Here is a 19084-nt window from a genome sequence, read left to right as displayed (position 1 = left end):
CTAAAAAACAGTTAAAAATAAATAAATTTAAGTTATGTTCTAAAAACCATCGAAAAATGACAAGTAACTATTTTCTTGTTTATTTACTTATTTACTTATTATTTTGTCATTGCATGCATTGATGATTGCTGGGTATTTACGTTGATGTTGTCCAATGTAAAGTCTCATGTCTTGTGACAAGACCATCCAAAATATGGTAATTAAGACACAAAATCCTGCACTGTGTCCCATCCCAAGGGACTGTTCTTTACTTATCAGAGGAGGGCTGACTTTTTCTTTTTTACTTATTTATTTTTATTTTGACCCTCTCCGAAGCTACATATATTAAAATGCATGACCCTCACTCCACCACACATTAGTTATTAGATTCTTAAAACTTCTCCTTGGATGTTTGAAAATTTAAAGTTGAAGACTAAATCCTGGAGTTGAAAAATGCATTTTGGTCAGTTTGTGCAAATGGTTTATTTTTGGCCAAATATTAAATGAGACGTAGAATAAGGCAATTTTGATGAAATATTACTATTTTAAACTCAGGTTTGATTGTTTTATTTTTTTTCTGACCGAAGCGTTTGCTGCACATGATGTGACCAAGGACCACTGGAAATTTGAAAATCCAACAATAATTTCTATTTTTACGGTTTCTGGCTGTGATACATGGTGTAATTTTGGCAATTTTGTTAAAAATCTGTGGTAAAATAAATAAAAAAATACAACCATTTAAATGCATATGCTCATTAACTATGCCAAAATAAAAAAAACCTAGTCCCTCCCCATTGCTTAAAAAATTATTTGACATGCCTCCCCCTTTTCGCACCCCCAATTACCACCCTCCATAAGTAGCCTAACAAACAGTGCCTAACTACCATATGCCACTACACACAGGGGTGGAAGTAACAAATTTCATTTAGTATTTCAAAAAAACGGTAATTTCACTTTTACTTGAGGAACCCTTAATATTTAATTCACACAAAAATCACAGGATCAAGTTCTTTATAAATGAAATGTTTATTGAACTACAAACTACATTACTTACCAGACAAATACATGAATAAATGACAAATAAATGAGGAATAAGTCAGTGCCACGGACACAAGAATGAAGGATTTATGAATGAAAGAGGACCGCTGTGTAGACTTGGTAACATCTGTAAACGATATCCTTGATGTTTACCAATAAAACTGATTTGATGGATTAATGCACCGTTCAGCAGTTGAAAGTTAAAGACGCACCTGGGAAGAGTGTGAAGCAATTCAGCACTCACTAAGTTATGGCAGATCCAGGTCCAGAATTCAACTGGACTGGCTGGCACAGGTGATACCTCAAAAAAGGAGAAATCAAGAGGACAAGGTGGCGACTTTGAGTAAAACTTTGGGTTTTGATTTTATAGAATTAGAATTAATATTGTTTACTTCACATGTTTGAAAGTTGGGCTCTCTCACCTGCGGAACGATACCTAAAACCTGACATCAATCACAGAATAAAACCCAATTAATAAGATTAAAATGAAATAAATTCCCACATGGCAATCAATTTCTGACAAGTTATTATGACACATGAGGTATTGCAGAAATTATAACAAGCATGCATTTATATGAAGACATAGTATATATGTACCAAAATGCAGAATGGTTGCATGGGGATTTGACATGTGAGGCCCTGCTCATTAACATTTATGTTGTTATTCTTGTTCTACTGTACACATAATCTCGCTGCAGTACTTTTTAATAAGTAGAATAATACAGCATCGTGCATATTGTCCCAGGTATGACTTTTGGTAGGCCCTGTTCTACGAGGGTTCAAAAGCATGCATTGCACCCTTGGTTCAACAGTACATCAGTTAAACTTAATAACATCAAGCTTTACCTCAGGATATGTCTGGATTAGAGCCCAACCGATATATTAGTCAGCCAACAAAACTGGCCGATATTGGCCTATCACAGATACATTGATTTGGCATATACGTTGTCCGATATGCAAGTATCACAGGTGGAGTAAAAAGCCTGTCGTCTCAAGTCAAGTTTCCATCCAAAAGTGTTGAAAAATGTATCAGCATTTCCAGAAAAAGAGCAAAATAAAATGCAAAGTAATGTGCATTTCCATCCACCATTGTTATGTGGGAATATCAGGAGTTGAGGGGTACTGTTGTCTCTGTTGTTTAACCTGCAGGAAGGATGATAAAATTATATTCACGGAAATCCTAACTGACTTGATCCTACCCTGAGTGGAAGTACCAACAGAATGTTTAAAAAACAAATGTCAAGACAAAAAAATCTGTTGTCTGCTTGTCGTGAACATGTTGACAGAATAAAGAATTTAAACGTACCTTCGTTACTTTTTAGTGTAATGCAAAGCTTGGCTACAACTGCAGCTAGAACGACAACTGCAATGGCAAGAATTACAACTGCAACAATCCATCCAGTGGAGGACCCTGAAACAGAAGGCAAAAAGTCAAAGTAACATGAAGACTCAGAGTGTAACTGTATATCATCTACATCAGACTGGACATCACAGTCTCCACACAGACTATTTATTGACAGTTTCCTCCTGCTTGGCAGCACAGCTTGGGGGTTGGTTGTAGTTTTGGTCTCACAAGTTTGGAGGGTGATGTTGGAATAGACCAAGTTAGAACACTGTGTAAAATGTGAATAAAAACAGAATGCAATGATTTGCAAACTCTTTTATGACCTATATTCAATTGAATACAGTGCAAAGATATGTAATGTTAAAACTTATAAAGTTTCTTCAACATACAACTTAATAGCAAAAAACTACTCACTATATGCTAATTTCATATAGAGCCTACCTAACTTACCAGTATTTTGTAAGTGTTTGGCCTACTTTTAATATTTGTAAATTATTTCGTGTTTCTACATTTTCTTATTCTGTTGTAAGATTATAAGTCATCATTTACATTTCTGATGACTATGACTTTTTGCTGTCCCATGAAAACAACATCACAGCAGATAATTAGCTTCACCATTTCATTTCATCTCATAACAAGTGCTTCGTTCATGGTTCTGATGATGTTGCCTGTAATTGCCAACTCCGCCTCGTTCACATGAACATGCACGTGGCTGGCTAGTAAAAACCCAGAGTTGACTGACCTAGTTGATAACCAGCTTCCTCAAACTGGTTAACTAGACAGCCAATGTTAGTGTTAGTGAAGCCAGATAACTACGTACAGTGCCCTCCAAAAGTATTGGAACAGTGAGGCCAATTCCTTTATTTTTGTTGTAGACTGAAAATATTTGGGTTTGACATCAAAAGTTTGACATCATGAATATGGGACAAGAGATCAACATTTCAGCTTTTATTTCCAGGTATTTACATCTGGATCTGATACACAACTTAGAAGATAGCACCTTTTGTTTGAACCCACCCATTTTTCATGAGAGCAAAAGTATTGGAACATGTGACTGACAGGTGTGTTTTGTTGCCCAGGTGTCTCCCAATTACATTGATTATTCAAACAATAAATAGCACTGAATGTCTGAGCTCAGTTTCAGATTGAGTATGATAGGTTTTGCCTGTGCAGACTGCATTTAGAGGTGGAACCAACATGAAAACCAGAGAGCTGTCTATGGGTGAAAAAGAAGCAATTGTGAATCTGAGAGAAGATGGACAATCAATCAGAGCCATTGCACAAACATTGGCCATAGCCAGTACAACCATTTGGAATGTCCTGAAGAAGAAAGAAACCACTGGTGTACTAAGCAACAGACGTCGAACAGGTAGACCAAGGAAAACATCAGCAGTTGATGACAGAAACATTGTGAGAGCTGTAAAGAAAGACCCTAAAACAACTGTTAGTGACATCAGCAACAACCTCCAGAGGGCAGGAGTGAAGGTATCACAATCTACTGTTCGCAGAAGACTTCATGAACAAAAGTACAGAGGCTACACCAGAAGATGCAAACCACTCATTAGCAAGAAGAATAGGAAGGCCAGGCTGGAATTTGCCAAAAGGTACAGAGATGAGCCTCAAAAATTCTGGGAAAAAGTTTTATGGACTGATGAGACAAAGATTAACTTTTTCCAAAGTGATGGAAAGGCGAAAGTTTGGAGAAAGAAAGGATCTGCTCATGATCCCAAACATACAAGCTCATCTGTGAAACACGGTGGAGGTAACGTCATGGCTTGGGCTTGCATGGCTTCTTCTGGGACGGGCTCTTTCATCTTCATTGATGATGTAACACATGATGGCAGCAGCAAAATGAACTCAGAAGTCTACAGAAACATTTTGTCTGCTAATTTAAAGAAAGATGCAGCCAAACTGATTGGGAGATCCTTCATCATGCAGCAAGATAACGACCCAAAACACACTGCCAAAACAACAAAGGAGTTCATCAGGGGCAAGAAGTGGAAGGTTTTAGACTGGCCAAGTCAGTCTCCAGACTTAAACCCAATAGAGCATGCATTTTACCTGCTGAAGAGGAGACTGAAAGAAGTAACCCCCCAAAACAAACAACAACTGAAAGAGACTGCGGTGAAAGCCTGGAAAAGCATCACAAAAGAAGAATGCAAAGGTTTGGTGATGTCAGTGGGTCACAGGCTTGATGCAGTTATTGAAAGCAAAGGATTTGCAACTAAATATTAAGTCTCATTCACTTTAATCTATTTTAAGTTTATATGTTCCAATACTTTTGCTCACCTAAAAATTTTGTGTTCCATTACAAATAATGCTATCTTCTAAGTTGTGTATCAGATCCAGATGTAAATACCTGGAAATAAAAGCTGAAATGTTGATCTCTTGTCTCTTATTCATCTTTTGATGCCAAACCCAAATGTTTTCAGTCTACAACAAAAGTAAACGAATTGGACTCACTGTTCCAATACTTTCGGAGGGCACTGTAGATGATTCGATGGTATACAGGCCACAGGTTAGGTCTGCAGTATGGGTTCCAATGGTGATCTTGCCAGGTTAAAAGAGAGCCACCTTCATGGGATGTAAACTCTGGCTATGGACTCAACATAGCATGCTGACCCAGCCCCTCAGGTTGCAACAGCTGTAAATAAATCTATTTTTGGGTTAGTATGTGAGGTTCACTAAACTCTTGTGTGTTGTGTGTCCCACACTCCCTCTTAAAGGAGCAACAGATAGCATCTTTTCCTACATATATCATTATGAAAATAATGTGGGTTGCACAGGGTAGTGGCCACAGTAAAATCAGACTATCAGTGTTTACATAGGTTATTTAGTGGCTTCGCAATCTTTGTAATAAGCTCCTGCCACCAGGGGCGAAATTTCGTGGGAAAAAAATCTGCTTTACGGCAGGAAACCCGTCATGTATTGCGAAACTGGTCGGTCAGGCAATCAGGGACTGGAGCAGGTCCTTATGAGGAGTTGGGCATGAGATAGTTGAGTCACGAGCACAATGGCAGACGGAAAAAGTTTGGAAACAAAGTGAAAAACGGCCTAGCAAAAGAATATGAGCTCTGCTGTCTGAGGAGGCAAAGGAGAGTGATAAAAGAAGAGGAAAAACAAGAGTAAACCTCAGTCAGGCGTTCAAGAGATGGAGGGAAATCCGTGACCAAAGAGGCTTCAAAACCGATGTCCAGCTAGCTTTCTTTCTAATGGATCAGTAAGTAACACGGCTAAATGTTAGCTAGATGAGAGAGGACTGTACTGTACTGGCTGCTAGTTAACTCCTAGCAGGCCAGCATCGCAAATCGCCGCAACCAGGGACCGGGTAGCGAGTGTTGGTCGGCTGACATCCTCGTTGCCATTCTACAGCAGCCCTCGGACAGTGATACCCCCCTCCCTTCCTTCTGTTCTCTTCCCACGGAGGCGGCTATCGACGGACATCGCCCAGCTAAGTTACGTCCAGCTGTGAACACTGGACTTTTCAATGCAACGGCCTTAGACTGACAAGCATCAAAATCAGTTAACGTTAGTCCACACAGCTCTCCCAAGCTGGCCTGGAGAGCAGGGAGATCATGTCGGTCACTGGCCATAAATGTGAGGGCAGCCTTCGCAGCTACTGGGCACCCAGCATCTCTGACTGGGAGAAGTGGAGTAAAATCCTCTCCTCCCCTCCCGTTTGTCTGGTGAACGCCTCTCCTCTGTCAATACACTCTGCCAGCAATTTAATAATATTGATGCCAGTTGTAACATTTGAATGTTTTAGTAGTAAGCCATGTTCTAAGTGGGATAATGTATAGTGAGCTGGTGACAGTTGAAAAATAACTCCGCTGCTCATCAGGGTTCCATTCCTGTGAGCTGTTTGTACTGGTACTGTACATATTGGTATAATTATTTGCATTACTATTTGTTTTTTCTTCAGATAAATCTGATAATTGTTGCTCGGTCTCTTTACTCATTTATTTATTATAGTGTCCACACAACTTCTCATTCTACATATACATAGAGGTATACTGGTGGCTTTACAGCCTACATTTTATTGATTATCTCTGATCCCCACGGTCATTTTGGTCGTTGCGACAGTGCAAGCAACACCGCTGACGCTGGGTGGCGCCAAGCTTAAAAAAAACCAAATCCTATCTGTTGCCTCTTTAACTTTGTAGCTCAGTGACGTTGAGTCTCGCCACGAGCGAATGTGTCAAGCCGTGCACTTACCCATGATGGAAAAACAACAGCTGGGAGCAGAATCGCTTGTCGACCGGCGTGAAGAAATGCGCGTCTGATGTGAACGGAGGTGCTCCGGCTCGCGCGAGAATTTCGGTGCGCTGCTCTTCGCAGGCAGTCTGGCGTCAGTTTACGTGAGAAGTTTTCATTTGGTTTGAAACATTTTTTAACTTGTGCTGATGTTCCCTTGTGCTCAGTCTGAACACACATTGACATACAAGTAGTTAAAATAATTAAATATGAAAATATTACGAGGAAGAATCATATTACCGATATACACATATGTCTTAGCGGAAATCTGATGGTTGATTTCCTCCTGTGTGGCCACACAGCGATAGTAGTCAGTCTTGGTCACAGTAGTTCGTAGAGTAAAACGGTCTGGTATTAGTGCAGACGATGTGTCTTCAGCAGGAAGTTTGTTTCCAGCGCTGTCCTGCCACTCTACTTTTGGTCTTGAAGAAGGGCTTCGGACTTCACACTGCAGCAGTGACCAATCCTTTGTTTGCTCAAGTGTAGTGATGGATGGTTTTGAAGCTGCACCTGTGAACATAATAGAAACAAAATAATCATAAAACAGTTTTAAGATTAGTGTCACCAATTCAATATCTGATCAAATGTCTCCCCTTCTGTTCCTGAGATATGATGTTGATTAATGGCCACAAAAGTGTTTTACACAGAATGTTATAAAGTTTTGTTGTTGTGTTTTGTGTCTTTTGGATATAAAATGTCATCACTTCATCATTATATCCTGTTAGACATTTGTGTGAAGTTTTGTCATAATTGGCATATGAATTCTCGAGTTATGGCCAAAAACATGTTTTATGAGGTCACACTGACTTTGACCTCTGATCTTCAACCACCAAACTCTAATCAGTTTATTCTTCATTCCAAGTGGATGTTTGTGTCAAATTTGAAAAGACTCCTTGAAGGCTTTCATGAGATATTGCGTAGATGAAAAAGAGACAGATGCAATGTCACACTGACTTTGACCTTTGATCACTAAAATCTAATCACTTTATCATTAAGTCCAAGTAAACGTTTGTGCTAAATTTGAAGAAATTCCTTCTGGGTGTTCTTGAGATTTCATGTTAACAAGAATGAGTCAGAAAATATCACAGTCACCTTGACCTTTCATTTGATTTAAGACCACAAAAATGTAATCAGTTCATCTGTGAGTCCAAGTGGACGTTTGTGCCAAATTTCAATAAGTTCTGCATAAAAATGCAGTAACAGCAATTTCAGATGGAAGAAAAATCAAAGACAGCACAGAGTAACAACTCGATTTTAACAGCCAGTGTTATTTGGCAGGGTCTCGTATTTCAAAACATTTAACTTCTACCAAACATGTGGAGTCACAAACACCATTTCTGACTCAGATCATGACAGACGCACATATACAGTGAAGATATTTGGATACAACCCTTACATTTTTATGCTACATTTGTTGAGTCAAATAAATTATATTGAAATTAAACACATGAAATGTGAGTCTCAGAGTGAAACCTTACATCAGACTGGTCTTTGCTCCGCACTGATTCACTTTGAGTTCGGCCAAAAACAGATTAACATCTGTGAAAACTATCAACACATGAATACTAAAATTACACTTACTCTCGAAATACAGATAAGTTTCAGCAGAAATCCGATGCTTGATTTCCTCCTGTGTGACTACACACCGATAGTAGTTACTCTTGTTTGCAGTTACTGAGACAGTGATGTCGAAGCTGCCTCCTTTATCTGAGACCTGTGTCTGCTCAGCAGGAATGATGTTTCCAGCACCGCTCTTCCACTCTACTTTAGGTTTTGGAAAAACCCCTCGAACTTCACACACCAGCAATGACCAGTCCCTTGCTTCATGTATCTTTATGTACGGCTCTGGAGCTGCACCTGTGAACACATTATACATACAATATAACTTGTAGGGAATGTCAGATGTTCGGTAAGTTTTTACCAGGAGCTGAATTATCTGCAGAGGTTGGTTTTCCATTTCTGAATCATTAACACCAGACATTTGATGCGTGGTTTCACATCACTCTAGTTCTGAGGTCTGAGAGGCTGAGGCCGGGTCTGGTTTACTTGTCTGGCATACCAATGAAAATGATTTGCTGAGATCCAAAAGTACATTAAATAAATTCATTAATGAAAAGGAATCAACTTACTGTGACGTGCACAAACTTGTAATCAAACACAGCAAACAAAAGAAAATTGTAGTCTCTTACTGACAAAAAACACATAAATGAACCTGAGTTACTCATATAGATTATGATCCATGTGACCCAGCTGTCCCAACAACCGCAATCACAAAAATGTAAACCATCCCAAATCTTATTCATCTTACAATATTCACTCCTTTCTAAATTAATTCATGGCTCGTACAAGCACTGAATGTTTCCAGGCCCAAATACACTTCTGACCTTCTGCAACACTATGAACCATCACGACCTCTCAGGTCATCTGGGACAGGTCTGTTTTGTGTCCCCAGAGTCAAGACTAAACATGGAGAAGCAGCGTTTAGGTTTTATGCTCCACATATCTGGAATAAACTCCAAGAAAACTGCAGATCTGCTACAACTCTCAGCTCCTTAATAGCAAAGCTGAAGATTTTTCTGTTTGCTGCTGCCTTTTATTAAAACAAATGTTAGTTAATTTCTTCCACTGCACTGTAACTTTTATTCTTGTATCTTATACCCGTCTTAGTAATTTTGACTTTTCTGTACTCTGGCTCTTTAATTGCGTTTTTAATTGTATTTAAATGTCCTTTTGTCCAGTTCCTTTTCCATTTTGTCTTGGACAAAACTGTACACACTGGACATACTGTACATGTGGGAGGTAGAGAGTGATGTAATCAAAATCAGGACTCACCTGGGATGTTTTCCTGTGATCTGTCTTTTAAGACACCATCTAAAAGGTAAAACAAAACATATGATATCCTCAACTTTGCAGTTAGGTAAAACAAAAATGTGTTTCTCCGTTTATTGAACAGAATTTATTTCCATTTTAAACTGAATCACATTCACAGAATAGACTGGTTTGTGACAGAAAAGCACTCAAAAACAACAAGTTTAATGTGGACTATTTGACATGGCTGAAGACATGGGAAAAACACAGGTGTAGTTTTCACTGTCAACCCCAACAAGATGTAGCAAAACGTTTATTTCAAATCCAATTATGTTCCAAACACACACAAAAATGACCTAAATGCACTAGCAAATAATAACCTTAGGGTACTTTCATATTTTTTTTTATGTACATTCCAATGCATGAAGAATCTTAAAGGAAAATTTCAGTTTATTTCAACCCGTCTCCTATTGTCCTAAATTTGGTTCAAGTGACTAGTGACATACAGATAATAGTTAGCATGTTAGCCATTAGCCTAGATACAGCCGTAGCATCAGACCTGTTAAAATGTAAGTGAACAGGCATCCCTTCAAGTGCAAAGTTAGTCCACTAAACAAGCTTTTTTCCACAAAGACCGCCTCATATCGTTAGGCTAAATGTCAGAGAACATATAGAAAAGGACATGTAAACGTGTTGTTTTACCTTACCGGTGTGCTGCCATGTTTGTTTACAATTTAGCTCTGCTTTCCAAAGCGTGGCCGAAATATCACGAGAACAAGCAGCGATCTCATACTGTGCCTGAACAAGCAGCAACAGTGGGAAGGCAGAACCAGACGGTCACCTGAACGGAGGAGGAGGAGGAGAGAGAGAGAGGCGCAACAGGTAGAGGACGAGAGAGGAGGAATGGCTGCTGCAAGGCTGCGTAGCTCTGGAGATTGGTGGTGTACCTGTGAATGCTGTGCCCCAGTGCCCACAGAAGAGGAATGCCTCTGTTGCAAGGAATGGGACCGGTTGCAGCCTTATTTTCAAGGTCTGGATGTGACCGAGGACGAGACACCTCCACCTGGAGTAAGGTTAGTATCCAGCTGGGCTTTATCTAGAGCTGGCAAGATATATTTCGGCCGCGCTTTGGAAAGCAGAGCTAGAGGGATAAACAAGCATGGCAGCACACCGGTATGGTAAAACACGTTTACATGTCCTTTTCTATATGTTCTCTGATAAGAGAATGTGAAGGTACGTCACGCCGCTTTGCATTATGGGGAGTCAGCGCCATCTTTAGAGGAACGCGGGTGTATATATGTCTATGGGTGTAAAGCGGGAAGCTAGCTCTTCAAGCGAGGTCAACATTTTAAGTAATCATGGTCGGACAGTACTGCTGCGTTAAAAACTGCCACAGTCGATCACATGATACATCTGGCAAAAAACTGGACAATGGAATCCGCTTTTTCTCCTTTCCTAAGTGGAAAAAAACCAAAGGCCCGCAAGTTGAGGAGCTGACAAAAAGACGACGAATCGGGTGGGTTGCAGCAGTAAGGAGAAAAAACATCGCATTTAACAGTATTCCTGAACATATGAGAGTATGTTCTCTTCATTTTCAGTCAGGTGAGTACTCTGGTGTTTTGCTGTTACATATTGGTGTCTAACTTAGGCCCAGGGTGTGTGTGTATGGTAACGTTAAATACGTGTATGTCTGTGTTTGTTGACACCAACGTTACTGTGTTCTCCACTTTAGATTGTGATCCAAACTATCTTCAACTTTGTTTCTATCTTAACGAAATGTTTGTGAAATGTTAGTATTTGCGTTATTGGGTTTAATTTACACTTATTTCTGTATGCATAGGACAACCTGCATATGAAATGCTGGAAACTCATCCTGATTGAATGCCGTCTTTGCTTTTGGGGCACAACGAGGTGAAAGTTCCTGACAAATTTGCACGTCAGCTGAAGAGACATAAAAACCAAGATGAGAAGACAAAGGAAAGGGCAGGGGACAAAGTGGTGGACAGAGCAGAGGAGAGCTCACAAGGAGAGGAGAGGATGGCGCAACTTCAGGTGGAGGACCGAGCACAACAAGGAATGGAGGAGAGGTCTCATCAAGGAGAGGACAACACACAAGAAGAAGAGGAAAACGGGGCACAACATGAAGCGAGCACAGTGCCACATCCTGATGGCCAGTGTGAAGAGGATTGCGAGATGTGCAAGCTTAGGTGTGATGAAATCAACCGTCTACTGGAGGAAAACAGAAATCTGAAGTGTAAACTTGCCGAAAGAGAAATGACAGAGGAGTTTCTGAAGTGTGATAATAACAGAGTAAAATATTACACCGGACTTACAAATTATGAAAGTTTTTATTCTTTGTTGTGCTATGTAACTCCCCTTCTGCCACAGGGGAAAAGAAAGCTTACTCCGTTTCAAATGCTACTGATCACTCTCATGCGTCTGAGATTGAATCTGCCATTGCAGCACATCGGTCACCTATTTGATGTGCACAGAGGAACAGTGAGTGCTGTATTTCAACAAACTATTAATGCTCTGTATGCATGCCTGGCTCCAATGGTGCATTGGCCAGACAGAGACACAAGCCAGTATGCCACATAACTTTGTTGAGACATTTGGGAATCGAGTAGCTGCCATTATAGACTGTTTGAGGTTTTTATTAAAAGGCCATCCAACCTTCATGCAAGGGCACAAACATTTTCACATTACAAGCACAGCCACACACTTAAATACCTAATAGGTATAACTCCTCAAGGAGTGATTTCTTTCATTTCCAAAGGTTGGGGTGGACGAACAAGTGACAAAAGAGTAACAGAGAACTGTGGCTTTCTGGATAAACTTCTGCCAGGTGACATGGTGTTGGCAGATCGCGGTTTTGACATCAGGGAGAGTGTAGGGATGATGTGTGCTGAAGTAAGAACATCAACATTCACAAAGGGTCAGCGACAGTTGGACGCAAAGGATGTGGAAGAAACAAGATCCCTCGCAAACCTGAGGATCCACGTGGAGAGAGTCATCGGTGTTGTCCGAAACAAATACCAGATACTGTCTTCAAAAATCCCCATTGACATGGTTTTGCCGTGTGAAGGTGAACAAGTCACATTATTGGACAAAATTGTTGTGATTTGCTGTGCTCTCACAAACCTGTGTCCGAGTGTTGTGCTGGGACAGTTACCTTCACAGTCACCTACGCCTACATTGTAGTGTTTGAAAAAAAAAAGACTGTCAGGTAGCTGAGGCTACTGGTGAAAACTTTGGTTACTGTTACTGGTATGTTTTCATAGATAGTACACAAAGATAAAATAACCAGTCAAATAATTGTGATGAATGATTGACCACTGCTTTATATTACTCTTTTTGCAACTTTGTTTTTAATGTGTCTGGTATGTTGTCATAGATGGTGAGTAAATGTACAGTATCTCACTTAAGTGAGTACACCCCTCCCATTTTTGCAAATATTTTATTATATCTTTTCCTGGGACAACACTATATGCAAAAATGGGAGGGGTGTACTCACTTATGTGAGATACTGTAGATAAAATAACCAGTCAGACAATTGTGGTGAATTATTGACCACAACTTTTGATTACTGTTTTTGTAACTCTGTCTTTACAGACAGCAAATTTCTTAAAGTGAAATAAAGACCTTACAAAGGCATTCAAATGTGTCTGTCTTTCATTTTAGTCATCAAACAGGTAATAATGAATAATACCCATATAACTAGCTAGGTCTAGCAGATATTTTATTGCCTCTTTTTTATCATGTTTATCAGTGTAACAGGAAGATTTTCTAGTTGAAGATTTTCTATTTTCTAGTTGATGAATAAATATTTGTGGATGATCAATGAACACAAACTGATCTCAGGCTGGCTGACATGAATACTTTATTAACATTGTTATTTCAACATATTTATTTTAACATTCATATTTACATCTTTCAATAGGTCAGAAAGGTAATGACTTAAGACGGAATCAGTTTTGCTACGACACTCTTTATCCTGCCCTGACATTTAGGAGTGGTCTTTTCTCTGTGAACTACCACTTGGTGTGCTGAGAGGTGTGCAGAGCTAAAATGTTAATTATCACAACTCTATAAAGTCTAGCTTTAACTGTGGTTATCAGGTGGCATTTAGTGTTAACACAGGAGGCAGTTGGCCTATTGTAGAGCCCAGCCAGACATGAACTTATGACTTTGAGCAGGAGCTACAAAACCAGATGTCATCTGCTGCAGGTGCATCCTTGAGTCCAACACATGTTAAATGAAACCACTGGATTTTGCAGTTTTCATTATCACATGCAACCATGTCATCTTTATGTTCTGGTCCATGACAGAGACACCATTGTCTTTCCATTGCATTTTGACACTGTTTTCCATCCCTCTTTTTCCCCTTCTTCATGCTGTGTTGTTGCAGTTCCTTCAGAGGCCTTCTCTCTGACACTTGGGACACTGGCTTAGTGTAGTGCTGTGCAACCAGCTCTGGCAAAGATACTGCTGTGAAAAAATGTTGTGCCTTCTGTAGGTGTGCCCTCCAAAACTCAGGGTTTGGCAGTATATGCAGAATAGCACAGTCTTTGAGTGTCCAAACTACAAAATCACAGTACTTACTATCTGTAACACATATTTGTGTTTGGACTTGTGCATAGTAGGGGTGTCCATGTTTTAGTTGTAATTCCCCATCAACAAGCTGAAGGCAGAAGTTACTGTCTTTGGCCAAACAAGCATCATGGATGGTGCTGTATTTGTATTTGGAAGGACATTTAATCTCTATGTAGCCTTTACCACAACAAATTCACCTCACTGTGCCATCTGGTGATGCTCCTACTTCAGGGAAAGTGGGGTTGATAAAGAATCCACATGTGGCAACCTCTTGACTGTTGTGTTGTCCCCTGGTTTTTTCAATGTACGTCTTCATTGCCTCTCCTTCATTTGTTATGCCCCAAGACATATCGGATGTGGTAAATGTGTTGTCCTTAGGATAACAAACCTTTTTTACTGTTGACAGAGCTGGTGACTTCAAATCCGTTGCATAAACAGCATGCATATTGGAGGCTGTAATCCTGCCAGCTCGCGCAGAAAACCACAATGAGGATTTCTGCTGTTTTCGTGTGCACCTCTCTATCTGTTCTGCTTGTTTCTCTGACACTTCAGCTTGTGATTTTAGTGACTGGCAGTGCTGTTCCAGAACTGAATATTCACATCCAACAATACTAGTGTCACGTAGAGAGACAAGAGATTTCGGTTTTGTTACAGGCTGCACAGGATCTCTGAACTCCTCACAGTAGTCTGGCAGCTTTGCCACCAGCTGCTTTATGGAGATCTGCATAGAAGTTTTTCAGTTCCAAAGGTGTTGGTGATGGTAGCGGTGTGCTGATTTTCCTGGCACGAGTCCTCAAGCCGGGCCTGCTGTCAGTCTCACCATCCAGGAGTCTGTTCAGGGATTTTCGGGAGGAGGCAGCAGAAGGGTAATTTATGTGATGACTCTCAGCAGCATGCACTTTGTTGACATTACCAGGTAGGATCCAGTATGCAGGTTTGTCTGTGACTGTTTTCACTTCCCTGCACCGGACAGTAGCTTCCACTTTGAAAAGTAAGGCACCAATGTGTGTACATGTCTCGCCAACACCAGCCATGCACGTACAATGAGCTGCCTGAACTACACCAGTTGAGCTGAGTATAACCCAAGCCTTCAGAGGAACCTCGCTAAGACGCTGGGAGTGCACGACCTCTGACAGAAAAAGAAACAACAAAGATCCATGATCCACAAGCTTTAGGCACATTGTTTTTTCTTTTTTACATTTCATGTCATTTCATTACATGTCTGGGTTTTTTTTGTATATAATGGTTGTATATATTGTACTCTTGCTTATCGAAATAAACTCTTTCATTCAGTCATTCATTCATCCCCGACAAAAACAGTGCAACCTTACCTTTGCTAGTACGACTGTGTTCGCTGAGTTTTCTGGCTTGTGAATGAGTAAATCTTGCACCCATCCGCTGCAGAACTGCTCATGGGCTTCTAAAGATTTATAACTTTTAAATTCTTGTAAAGTATATGCACTCAGTCCAAAAACCAGATAGTTTACAATGTCGGGATACGTCAGTGGCGGGAGTACAGCGGGGTCTTGACTCCAGTCCTTGGCCGTTATATCGTAGGGATCGACATTGTTAAGCATTTGCAGCTTCTCTATGTACCTTTGCCTCGCATTTAATTTGAGTTTGTCGTGGTAGGGTCCTCTGTCATTTTCTTTGCCCTTCTTCATCTCCTTTGCTTCATGTTCGTATTCCCCTTCACTGCTTTGTTTACACCCGCGTTCCTCTAAAGATGGCGCTGACGCCCCACAATGCAATGCGCGTGACGTCACCTTCACATTCTCTAAACTAGGATCAAGTGCCTATTAAATAAAACAGACAACTGAAATAGACAATAACTTGTAATACAATTAAATACAACAAAAGAAAAAGGTTAACTTAATGGCTTGGGGTTTTCTTGTAATTTATATTCTTTAAATTAAAAAGTTTCACCGCATTTTTATTAGCTTGGTGCTTTTATTTTGACGGAAAGGCGCATCCATCGAATTCCGGATCCTGTCTCTTGCCCTGGTTCCGGTTGCTTACCAAAACGGCCACTAAACGGCCCCAGACTAGCACTGCTCAGCAGCAGCACAGAGGAGTATTCCAGAAAGCAGGTTTAGTGAAAACTCTGAGTATGTTAACCCTGAAATGAGGGAAAGTCTGGGTTTTCAGTTCCAGAAAGAGAGATAAATCAAACTATGAGTCGATCACCATGGCAACTGAGTCTGTGAACCTAACCTTCTCGCTGGCAGGTTTTCTTCAATAAACCCTGAGTTTTTCTCTGTCTCCTCCTTGTTACTCAGGACTGGCGCCGCCTACTCATGGTGCGTTTAAAGTCAGCTCGGAAAAACACGTTACCATATGTTAAAAACGAATTGAACGGTTGTAATGGCTGTAAAACAGTGCGGGGGAAGATACGGGAAGTGCGAGGGACATGTCCCACGTGTACCCCGCGTCCGCTACGCCCATGGGTGGTATCCACATGAATGCCAGAACCAAAGGTTTCCCAGCAGAACAAGGCATTGGAGCAAAATAATCAAAGTTATTCACTTTTAATGTTTTGGCTGATCTGTGTACATGTTGCTGCTGATTGGGTGCTCCTCTGATACACCCACCAAACAAGAGAAAATGTACCACACAGCTCACTGCACACTGTTTACAAGGAAACACGTCACCTAACCTGCAAACTGTTGCGAAACAATGCACACTGTTTTAAGATTGAATGTGCCCCATGTTAAGCAAGAGAGCAAACAACTCTCTCTGGTCCTTTTCTCATTATTCTTATTTTCCTGTTAAAAGAAAACTATCAGCCAAACTCTCAGTGACTCTCCGGCGGCGGACACACCCAGAGTTTATCACAAGTAGGCTATCAGAGTTGTTTCCACAAATATCGATCTGGTTTGATTAGAGGAAGCAGCGCAATTATTTTTGCAGGATGGACGACGCCCCGCTACTGTGAAGCAGCAGTGCTGTCAGGCAAACGTTAGGATGATCTCAACCGCCTCTCCCTCCAGCCTCCACCTTTTGGACACCCCCGTTCCTTTTCCGCAAGGAAGTCGGAATTTCTGACTCCAAATCGGACATTGCAACTCTGTTATGTTTGGCACATGGAGACTCCCTCATCCAATGCACAGCTCTGTACGACTCAGACAGCGGCTGTAATTAAACGACATCTCCCAACATTAATCTGCACTAATTATTAGGGTATATAATGTAACACATTAGCCTATATTTGATCATCTTTATTTTAAAGTGGAGCTCAGTGTTGCTGTTGATGTGCTGGCATCCACCCCACCACTGATAACTCTGGCAGTGTTTTGTTTCCAGACTCAACATGTGTACACAGCTGTATCCTTTCAAACAGAACATATCAGTAAGTCCTTCTTTTTCTCACCGTTTTCATCCGCTGACGTGAATCCGGACCGAGTCAGGGCACAGAGACACACAAGAGGAAGGAGCTTCATAGTTGCTGAAGTCAACGTGAACATATAGCCTATACAACTATCGTCAACTAACGTCACCCAAACGCATCATGCCCAGTCTTGCTGGGAAGGGCAAGTGCCCCACCTAACATTTAAGTGTTGGATTTAAAAAAAATATTTTTGTTGTAATTTATTGTACCATTATATTATATTATATTATATTATATTATATTATATTATATTATATTATGTAGTTATGATCATGGGGTATTTTCAGTCAAACGTGACCTTCTAGTTATGTCATTAGACCCCATATTTCAAAAAGTCACACACACCCTTGCCCTAAGGGACTTTTATTTCACAGTCTTGCAGCTGGCTGGCTAATTCTTGTGCAGCTGTTTTGGTGTGAGACAACCACACCCCATTCAGCTCAATAAACAGAGCTGTAAAAGTAAATGTAGAGTCATGAAATGAAAATCCACTGAAATAAATATATTGCATTATCAAATAAAGGTCATCTGGAATAAATAAATGTGGCATTATGAAATAAAGTCCCCTGTAATAAACAAAAATAGTGCTTTTTAAAACATACTTTTTAAAATAAAAACCTATTTTTTTTATTTATTTTTATTTATATCTATGTATATATTTATTGCCTCATTTATTTATTTCAGGATTTATTTCATGGGCTTATTTATTGATGGATTTATTTATTGTGGCAGAGGTGAGCTTGATTGCTTTTAGAAAGCACATGCCAGTAACTGAGTCATTTCTCCTCTGCTCCTGTGTGTTGAAGTATGCATAAATGTACCACTAGAGGACAATACTCAGCTATATCTGTGAACACTGGACTGACAGGCTGGGTACTACCATCATGTAAAAATCTTATTTGTACTAAATTTTGTGGTGGTAGCTGATGAGTCAGTGCACTACTAGATGAGTATGTTACTGAGGAGGAAGAGGGTATACCACATATTCCAGTGTTTCTTTGTTGTTGTTTTTTGGCTGATAGGTGGATATACTGTGAACAGTCAGAAACTGAGGTCGTTATACCTCGTATACCTGCATAGACCGTCCACTGTTTATATTCTATTATAATGACAGAAACTGCAACATAAGTTTAAGTAAAGAGTAACAGACCACAGAAATGTAATGCTCAAGTGAAATTTCCCTTCTAAATACAAGATATAGGCCTTTTATCACATATGCCACATAAAGATACAGATATACAGTACAGGCCAAAAGTTTGGACACACCTTCTCATTCAATGCGTTTTCTTTATTTTCATGACTATTTACATTGTAGATTCTCACTGAAGGCATCAAAACTATGAATGAACACATGTGGAGTTATGTACTTAACAAAAAAAGGTGAAATAACTGAAAACATGTTTTATATTCTAGTTTCTTCAAAATAGCCACCCTTTGCTCTGATTACTGCTTTGCACACTCTTGGCATTCTCTCCATGAGCTTCAAGAGGTAGTCACCTGAAATGGTTTTCCAACAGTCTTGAAGGAGTTCCCAGAGGTGTTTAGCACTTGTTGGCCCCTTTGCCTTCACTCTGCGGTCCAGCTCACCCCAAACCATCTCGATTGGGTTCAGGTCCGGTGACTGTGGAGGCCAGGTCATCTGCCGCAGCACTCCATCACTCTCCTTCTTGGTCAAATAG

The 19084-nt window shown here is 40.3% G+C and overlaps 1 protein-coding gene and 1 pseudogene across 1 annotated transcript; one reads left to right on the top strand and one right to left on the bottom strand.

Annotated features, from left to right (window-relative positions):
• Positions 1-986: 986 nt before the first annotated feature.
• Positions 987-17536, bottom strand: LOC117256559 (uncharacterized). Its single transcript, XM_033626042.2, has 6 exons — positions 17388-17536; positions 9449-9487; positions 8198-8473; positions 6857-7126; positions 2324-2428; positions 987-2160 (listed from the first exon to the last, which is right to left on the bottom strand). The coding sequence occupies exons 1-6, from the start codon at positions 17479-17481 to the stop codon at positions 2156-2158; spliced, it is 789 nt and encodes a 262-aa protein (XP_033481933.2). The 5' UTR covers positions 17482-17536; the 3' UTR covers positions 987-2155.
• On the top strand, positions 11306-12844 carry LOC144464140 (uncharacterized; annotated as a pseudogene).
• Positions 17537-19084: the final 1548 nt, after the last annotated feature.

This window comes from Epinephelus lanceolatus, chromosome 1, assembly GCF_041903045.1.
Source record: "Epinephelus lanceolatus isolate andai-2023 chromosome 1, ASM4190304v1, whole genome shotgun sequence".
NCBI classification, from domain to species: domain Eukaryota; kingdom Metazoa; phylum Chordata; class Actinopteri; order Perciformes; family Serranidae; genus Epinephelus; species Epinephelus lanceolatus.
Note: the sequence above shows the minus strand (reverse complement) of the source record. Positions and strands in the feature narration are given on the sequence as shown.